Source organism: Aythya ferina (genome assembly GCF_964211825.1).
Source record: "Aythya ferina genome assembly, chromosome: W".
Lineage (NCBI taxonomy): Eukaryota > Metazoa > Chordata > Aves > Anseriformes > Anatidae > Aythya > Aythya ferina.
Window position 1 is genome coordinate 8,049,410 of NC_140313.1, and position 9,874 is coordinate 8,059,283.

Sequence of the window (9,874 nt, forward strand, 5' to 3'; positions counted from 1 at the left end):
CACTAACAGCATGGGTAATAGGAGTAGTATAAGTGACACAGGTGACGGTGCGGGGCACTCTGCCTGCTGCTCGCCCTCGCCGGCCTGTGCACTGCTGCCAACGGTGCTAGAGCAAAATGTGAAGACTGCTCAGATGGTAGTGACAAGAGTGCTTGTGTGAAGAAGATGTGTGAAGAAGATGTGTGCTGAATCTGACTTTGTGTGCAACAGTGGTCAGTGTGTGCCAAACAGATGGCAGTGTGATGGGGATCCGGATTGTGAAGATGGGTCTGATGAAAGTGCTGAGCTGTGTCATATGAGAACAGTGTCATGGAAATGTGATCGTGAAAAAGACTGTGACAGTGGAGAAGATGAAGAGAATTGTGGCGATGTGACAGAGATCCTTATTGTAAGGATGGAAGTGATGAAATTAACTGCCCTTCCTGGACCTGCAGGCCAGACCAGTTCAGATGTGAAGATGGGAACTGTGTCCATAGGAGAAGGCAGTGCAGTGGTGTGAGAGACTGTCTGGATGGCACTGATGAAGCAAACTGTAACAATGTTATTCAGTGCCTGGGACCTGGCAAATTCAAGTGCAGAAGTGGAGAATGCATAGATATCAATAAAGTGTGTAACCAGCAGAGAGACTGCAAGGACTGGGGTGATGAGCCCCTGAAGGAATGCAACATAAATGAATGTGACTGTCCAGCTGAGTTTGAGTTTGTAGACAAGAGAAACTGTGGAGATATTGATGAATGCCAAAACCCTGGTATCTGTAGTCAAATCTGTATCAACCTGAAAGGTGGCTACAAATGTGAATGTAGCCGTGGCTATCAGATGAATCCTGCTACAGGAACCTGGAAAGGGCCTTGTCAGAAGATAAAAAAAGAAAGTGTTTCAACAAGCATCCACGAGAGGAAAGAATCACTGAACCTCCGATGTGAGGGACTGTACCTTGTTTTACTGACTACTGAAACAACTGTGAGAACCGCAGAAAGGGACCCACGCATCCAGAATAAAAGGACCAGTAACTACTGAAACTTGGAGGGTTGAGTCCGCTCCTGGGAAACTGAAACTCAAGCTAAGGAAGAACTAATATTCTGACAACAAGGCTCTTCATGAATTAAGGATGCCAAATAAAGGGGACAAGCCTGAAGGGAGGAAAGGGAGAAGGCAAGACCGGGGCAGGACCCTCCACTGTGGTGTGTATGGTCTACCAAGGGAGGCAACCCCTATGGGTATTGACTGCCGAGTGAGAGGGCCTTGACCGGACTTCTCCCACACTAAGGTCAGGTTGTCCCAAGAAAATAACATAAGAACCTTTTTAAACCTATATAAAATTGTGATTCATTTTCCAGGAGCTGGATCACCCTGACAGGCCGAACGGTAACACAAGCCTGAAGTGACCCTGAAGACATTTGCCTATTATGATCCAGCTACGTGGGCAGAAGACAGATCCTGGGGCTATAGGACCTCAGTATATATACTTAATAGAATAATTAGGTTATTAGCTGTAATAGAAATAGTGATAAATGATGAGAACTGATCTAAATGAGTTATAAAGATGAGAACTGCTTTGTATCAAAATTGCCTAGCTTTGGATTAATTACTAGCACAAGAAGAAGAAGTCTGTGGAAAATTTAGCTTTAGTAATTGCTGTTTAAAGATTGATAAAAAGGGTGTTTCTTCCTAATAGCTGATAGAATGTTATGTTCTGGTTTAGGATGAGAAGAATGTTAATAATATGCTGATGTTTTAATTGTTTTTTAATTGTTACAGAGCAGTGCTTACACCAAGCCAAGGACCAAGCCAAATTCAGCTTCTCACTGTCCTGCCAGCAGGCAGGCTGGGAGGAGGGCCGGACTGCTCGGGGTTAGGTTGGGCATCGGACAGCAGGTGGTGAGCAATTGCATTGTGCATCACTTGTTTCGTACACATTATTACTAGTAGTAATATTATCATCATCATCATCATCATCATCATTATTATTATTATTATTATTTTCTTGTTTTTATCTCAACTCACAGTTCCATTTCACTCAACTCAACTCACTTTCCCATTTCTCTCTCCCATCCCAGAGAAGGAGGGGGGGAGGTGAGCGAGCAAACACGAACCTGGAAGGATATGGAATGGGATTTATTTTCATGGCTGCCTGGTGGACCATGGGTTAAAAGAGTGTTATTTTTGTTGTTATGTGGTGTAATTACGTTATTATTTGTACCTTGTATGATACCTTGTCTTACATTATTAATACACCGGGTGATAAATAGTACATTGGTAATAACTTCATTAAAAAAGGAAGGGAATATGTCAATTATGATGCTTAAGAATTGGACCCTCCAAGAACAAACTGATGAAATCCAATTATTAATAACAAAAGAGACACAAATTGTTGATATTAAAAAGAAGATAAGGGATTTTGAGGAATGTTTTAACAATTCGTGTCCATGAAGAACAATTCTGTTTGAATCCTGTCTGCCTCTGGGCCCTGCACTGGCAATTTAATTCTTGAACCACAGCTGCAGTGTGTCCCAGTCTCCCCCTCATTCTAGTCAATTTATCAAGTCTTCAGAAAATACTCCTTAAATTTATGAACCTGTTTGCTTTTGTTATTCCGGACTTCTATTTCTAACAGTTACAGCCTTTTTTTTTTCCTGTCTTCTTCGAGATTAACTTAACTCTGCTTTAGATGTGTCTGTGAATGGCTGGGGAAGAATGTTTTAATTACTCATGGAGCGTCAATAAGAAAGCTGTTTGTGTTTGATGTCTGGGAGTTTCAGAACAACTGATAACAACTAGTGACTGTTATGGGATACTATGCGGATCTTTGGTATCTGGCTAGGGGGCCGAGAGATTAAGAGGAAGGAAAAAGAAGCTGAAGGACGGCTGGGAGACAAGACCTGCAGAAAATGTTCTATAAACTTGGTATGGTGCCGAATGAGTACAAAGGGGAGAGGAAGACTACGAGCCTTCAGCATGAAAGACTCCTAGAGACCCCCAGAGGAGACTGATGCGCATGCTCCAGTAGGAGGGACTGCACCCCGGAAGCTAATTATAATAATCTATTTTTTTTAGAAGTAGTAATGAATATGTATTAGTCTAGGAGCATAAAAATCAGCTGCTTGATGTAACTGGTGTGCGTCCTGGTGGAGCGGAGACTCCCGGTGCACCCAGCGCTGTTTGCTTACCTCTATTCCTTTATATTCTTTCAATAAATCCTATTTTTTTTATTTAATCCTAATTTGAATCCTGAGCCATTTATAACAACTGGAAGCTGGCAAGTGCTGTTCCAGTTTTCAAGAAGGGCAAGAAAGAAGACCCTGGTAATTACAGGCCTGTCAGTCTCACTTCAGTGCCTAGTAAAATTATGGATAAAATTATTCTGTGTGTCATTGAAAAAAACCTGAAGGACAACACATACATTGGTAACAGCCAACATGGGCTCACGAGGGGAAGGTCCTGCTTAAAAACTTAATTTCCTTTTATGACAAGGTCATCCACCTAGTTGACCACGGTAAGCCAGTTGATGTAATCTTTCTGGATTTCAGCAAAGCTTTTGATACTCTTTCTCATAGTAACATTCTGGACAAAATGTCTAGCACACAGCTATACAAATACATAATATGATGGGTGAACAATTGGGTAATGGGTTGGGCTCAAAGGGTTATAGCAAATGGGGTTACATCAGGCTGGTAGCCAGTCACTAGTGGGATTCCCCAGGACTCCATTTTAGGGACAGTTCTCTTTGATGTTTTAATAAATGACTTGGATGCAGGACTAGGTGGTGTTTTGAGTACATTTGCGGATGATACCAAATTGGGAGGAGCTGTTGACTCCCTTGAGGGTGGTGAGTCCTTGCAGAGAGATCTAGAATCTAGACGAATAGAGCTGGGCAATCACCAGCAATATGAAGTTTAACAAGAGCAAGTGCCGGATTCTGTACCTGGGAAGGGGCAACCCTGGATATTTGTGAAGACTGGGAGATGAAAGGCTGGAGATCAGCCCCATAGAATAGGATCTGGGGGTTTTGGTTGATGACAAGTTGAACATGAGTCAACAGTGTGCTCTGGCAGCCAGGAGGGGCAACCATATCCTGGGGTGCATCAAACACAGCATTGCTTGCCAATCGAGGGAAGTGATTTTCCCACTCTACTCTGCACTGGTGTGGCCTCACCTTGAGTACTGTGTGCAGTTTTGGGCACCACAGTATAAGAAGGACATAAAACTATTAGAGAGCATCCAAAGGAGGGCTACAGAGATGGTGAAGGGTTTGGAAGGGAAGATGTATGAGGAGCAGTGGAAATCACACAGAGTCACAGAATTGTAGGGGTTGGAAAGGACCTGAAGAGATCATCGGGTCCAACCCCCATGAAGTCACTTTAGTTTGTTCAGCCTAGAGAAGAGGAGACTGAGGGGAAACCTCATAATGGCCTAAAGTTTTCTCACAAGAGTTGACTCTTATTTAAAGCAGCAATAATATAATGGTACCCATATATCAGCTGTAGCTGGGTGCCTCCAAGGAGGGACTCTGCTTGAGGCTTTCCCTGGGTTCTTATACCCCTACAATCTTCATTTTGTCTGCTATAGTCCAATCAGTTCTTTACAAATATACATTATGTTCCTACAGATTGGAGGTTCTTTGTTGTGGTGCAGGATGTTTTCTGTTATATCCTGGATATGGTTCTGAACCTGCACTGTCCTTGGTCAGCACATCACCCCTCCCCCCATCCACACCACCCTGATCCCAACACAGTGCCACTCACTGTTGTTCAGTCACCACTACATACCAGGTTTGGGTTACTTGGAGCTCATAATACAGCCTAAAGCTTCACCAAATTTACTCTACTAATATCAAACAACAGCTACCCAAGTTCCTAAGATACTAGCAGCTTGTTTCCCCCTCAAGGTGAAGAATCACCTCCCTCAATCTGCTGGCCATGCTTCTTTTGATGCAGCCCAGGATATGGTTGGCTTTCTGGACTGCAAATGCACATTGCCAGCTCATATTCAGATTCTTGTCAACCAACACCCCCAAGTCCTTCTCCTCAGGGATGGTCTCTGTCCATATTCTGTCCAGCCTGTATTTGTGCTTGGTATTGTCCTGATCAGGTGCAGGACCTTGCACTTGGCCTTGTTGAACTTCATGAGGTTCACACAGGCCCAACTCTAAGGCCCGTCAAAGTCCCTCTGGATGGCATCCCTTCCCTCCAGCGTGTCAACCTCACCACACAGTTTGGTGTCATCGGCATACTTGCTGAGGGCACACTCAATCTCACTGTACATATTGCTGACAAAGATGTTAAACAGTGCCAGTCCCAGTACTCACCCCTGAGGAACACCACTCGTCACTGATCTCCCCTTGGACGTTGACTGCAATTCTTTGAGTATGACCATTCAGTCAATTCCTTATCCACCAAGTGGTCCATCTGTCAAATCCATTTCTCTCCAATTTGGAGACAAGGATATCATGGGGACAATGTCAAATGCTTTTCACAACTCCGGGTAGATGATGTCAGTTGCTCTTCCCTTATCCACCAATGCTTTAACCACATCATTGAAGGCCACCAGATTTGTCAGGCATTATCTGCCCTTAGTAAAGCCATGTTGGCTGTCAGCAATCAGCTTTTTGTTCTCTGTATGCCTAAGCATAGTTTCCGGGAGGATCTGCTCCATGATCTTGCCAGGCACAGAGGTGAGACTGACTGGCCTGTAGCTCCCTGGGTCTTCCTTTTTTCCCTTTTTAAAAATGGGGGTTATGTTTCCCCTTTTCTAGTCAGTGGGAACTTCACCAGACTGCCACAATTTCTCAAATATGATGGATAGTGGCTTAGCAACTACATCTGCCAGTTCCTTCAGGATCCATGGATGTATCTCATCAAGTCCCATGGATCTGTGCACCTTCAGGTTCCTTAGATGGTCTCAAACCTGATCTTCTACAGTGGGCAGTTCATCATTCTCCCAGTCCCTGCCTTTGCCTTCTTGGGCCTGGTCTATGTGTCTGGAGCTCTTGTCGGTGAAGACTGAGGCAAAATAGTCATTGAGTACCTGAGTCTTCTCCATATCCCGAGTAACCAGGTCTCCCGTTTCCTTTCAGAGAGGGCCCACAATTTCCCTAGTCTTCCTTTTATCACCAGTGTACCTATAGAAGCCTTTCTTATTGCCCTTGATGTCCCTGGACAGATTCAGTTCTGTCAGGGCTTTAGCTTTCTTAACCTGATTCCTGGCTGTTCAGACAACATCTCTGTATTCCCCGCAGGGTATCTGTCCTTTATTCCACTGTCTGTAGGCTTTTTTTTTTTGTGTGTGTGTGTGTGTGTATGTGTTTGAATTTGCCCAGGAACTCCTTGTTGATCATCCATGAAGGACTCCTGGTGTTTTTTTCCAACTTCCTCTTTCTTGGGATACATCACTCCTGAGCTTGGAGAAGGTAATCCTTGAATATTAACCAGCTTTCTTGGGCCCCTCTTCCCTCCAGGGCTTTGTCTCATGGAACTCTACCAAGCAGATCCCTGAAGAGGTCAAAGTCTGCTCTCTGGAAGTCTAGAGTTGTGAGCTTGCTGTGCTCCCTCCTCGCTGCCCTCTGGATTCAAAACAGCATCATTTCATGGTTACTGCATCCAAGGCTGCCCTTGAGCTTCACATTCTCCACCAGCCCCTCCTTGTTGGTGAGAATGAGGGCCAGCATAGCACCTCTCCTCATAGGCTCCTCTATCACCTGGAGAAGGAAGTTCTCAGTCGCGTCCCAGGAACCTCCTGGATTGCCTATGCCTTGCTGTGCTGTCCCTCCAACAGATATTGGGGTGGTTGAAGTCCCCCATGAGGACCAGGGCTTGTGAATGTGAGGCTGCTTCTATCTGTCTATAGAGGGCCTCATCCTCTCAGTCTTCCTGGTCTGGTGGCCTGTAGCAGACCCCCACTATAATGTCACCCATCTCTGTCCTCCCTTTAATCCTGACCCATAAGCTCTCTGTCAGCTCCTCATCCATCCCCAGGCAGATCTCCATGCACTCCAGCTGGTCATTGACATAGAGGGCAACACCCCCTCCTCATCTCCCCTTCCTGTCTTTCCTAAAGAGCCTATTTCATTCCATTCCTACACTCCATCCATGGGAGCCATCCCACTACATCTCTGTGATACCAATAAGATCACAGCCCTGGAGGTATGCATATATGTCTGACTTCTCATGTTTATTCTGCATACTATGTGCATTTGCATAGAGGCATTTGAGTTGGGCCCCTGATGACACTGACTTACTGGCTGGAGTGGCTGGTATTCCTTTGTGCTACTCTTCAGGTGCTCTCCCACTGACCCGTGATCCTTCTCCAAGCTCTGGGCATCAATTGCTGGCACTGGCATCAAACTGATAGGAGTTGAGGTTCCCCTTGACAGGCAACTTAAGTTTAATGTCCTCTTCATTAGTTTGGCAGTCCTCGATGTTCAGAAGGAGAATTCCCTTGACACAACTGACGCTACGCATAGTAAGTGGGTAGCATTAATTAAAAGGCAGCTCAAATGGGGAAACTCAACTACCTATGAATCCTGGAAGAGATCATGGACTGGATAGAAGGCAGACATTTGGCAGTATCACCTGAGGAGTTAATTTGTGCCCAGGAGGCACCACCATGTAATGAACTATCAGAAGATGAAAAGCATTCTTTTTGTTCAATGATGGATCCTGTCGTGTTGCAGGAAAACATTGAAAGTGAAAAGCTGCTCTGTGGAGTTCCACACGACGAGTCATGGAAGCCGCTGAAGAAGAAGGCAAGTCAGTTTGCGGAAGTCAAAGCAATCCAACTGACCCTAAAAATTGCTGAAACAGAAAAGTGGTCAGTATTATTGCCCTAGTTTCAGCTGGGATAGAGTTAATTTTCTTCCTAGTTGCTGGTATGGTGCTGTGTTTTGGATTTAGGATGAGAATAATGTTGATAACACATTGATGTTTTAGTTGTTGCAGAGAAGTGCTTACAGTAAGACAAGGCTTTTTCAGCTTCCCATACCACCCTGCCAGCAAGGAGGGTGGGGGTGCACAAGAAGCCAGAAAGAGACAGAACCAGGACAACTGACCCAAACTGGACAGAGGGATATTCCATATCATATGATGCCAAGCTGAACAATAAATAAGAGATGGCTGACCAGAGGTGAGGGTGGGGAGGGTTGGGCAGGGCACTGCTTGGGGACAGGCTGGTCATGGGTCAGCAGGTGGTGAGCAATTGAATTGTACATCGCCTACTTTGTATATACCTTTACTATTATTATTATTATTTTCCCTTCCTTTTCTGTCCTATTAAACTGTCTTTATCTCAACCCATGAGCTTTTACTTTTCTTTTTTTTTTTTTTTTATTCTCTCCCCACTTGGGGGTGGGGGGAAGTGAGCAAGTGGCTGTGTGGTGCTTAGTTGTCTGCTGGGTTAAACCATGACTCTATACTAATTTGTGGAAGGTGTAGTAGACCCCCATTATAATGTCACCTGTCCCTGTCCTCCCTTTAATCCTTTAACCTATAAGCTCTGTGTCAGGTCCTCATCCATCCCCATCATCCATTCTCATCCTAAATCCAAAACACAACACCATACCATCTACAAGGAAGGAAATCCTGACCTAAAGCAAGAGAAAATCCACACCTTCCACACCTTATTCCATACCATCTATGTCATGCTCAGGTCTCACACTTTCCAATATATACCAATTAATCACCACCACCTTTTCTTTTTTTTTGGGGGGGGATACATACACACAGAGATATAATTCACTTAGTGTATGGGCCATCACTCTAAAATGTCCTTTTTGTTCATTAGTCCATGACTTTGGACTCCATGTATCATAATAGTCCTCCAGGGCAGAAGATATGGTGTGCGGTATAAGATTGTTGCCTGCTGAAGCCAGTTCTGGTTCCATCACTGCTGCACTTGTCTGGTTCTATCACCACTGCACTTTGATCAGTTTCATCAAAATTCACTCTTCATTAATCTGGGTAACTCAAATATTGTTAATATAGCATACAGTAACCATAGTAATGATGATATACAGTGTTATATAGCAATTAACATCATACAATTCAAATAATGGGCTATTCTCACCCAACATCAAATCCCCTTGAGGAACACATTGGACTTTCTTTTCCTTTGGCGTTATCCACCAAGTGCACCCAGGTCCCTGAGCAAAAGCAATTCCGTGGGGGGATGACAATGACATTGCCTTTGCCTGAGGCAGGAATAACCCAGACTGTCTTCCCCATTATGTTCTTTATGTGCACTACAGGGACTTTATCCCCTTCTACAGCATGTAAAAGCTTTGATTGGGCTGGGCCCAATGAGACCCCACAACAGAAGGTTCCTCCGAGAGACCAGGCAAGGTAGACAGCTGCCAAAAAAACACCAATAACCTTTTGGGTCCTCTCCTGAGGAAGTCTATGCCAAGGATGCACAACCTCTGGGCCAGTCACAACAGGGTGCTTTTGCCACTCCTTCTCAGTTAGACTCACTTTGGCCTCCAATACAGTTAACTGCTGGGATGTCCCTGTCACTCCAGACATACAGATGGGTTCTGCCTATTTATAGCTTGATGGCGTTAGGGTGCACTGTGGAAAAATGTCCACTAGGGCCTTATACTCCTGTAGGTCTGACGTGCCAGGCCATCAAATACACACAGTCCAGTAAACCATTTGTCCCTTTCCTCTGCCTGGCCAGCGGCAGGGCCCGTCTAGTCCTGATCATACTTTTCGTTACTCACCTCTTGTAAATACAAATCAGAAGTCCCTTCTTTAAGATCAGAAGTTAGATCAGCCCTTCTCTTTCTGCGGAAATGCCATTCCTTTCCTTTCCTTTCCTTTCCTTTCCTTTCCTTTCCTTTCCTTTCCTTTCCTTTCCTTTCCTTTCCTTTCCTTTCCTTTCCTTT

The 9,874-nt window shown here is 44.7% G+C and overlaps 1 protein-coding gene across 1 annotated transcript in view; it reads right to left on the reverse strand.

The window, feature by feature from the left end:
- Positions 1 to 5,898: 5,898 nt before the first annotated feature.
- LOC311426493 (olfactory receptor 14A16-like) overlaps positions 5,899 to 9,874 on the reverse strand; it is a gene marked incomplete at both ends in the record, with an annotated part of 13,763 nt that continues 9,787 nt past the window's right edge. The window contains one exon of the mRNA XM_084502860.1: positions 5,899 to 6,066. Within this exon, the coding sequence (XP_084358986.1) occupies positions 5,899 to 6,066 (168 nt within the window). The remainder of the gene's footprint in view (positions 6,067 to 9,874) is intronic.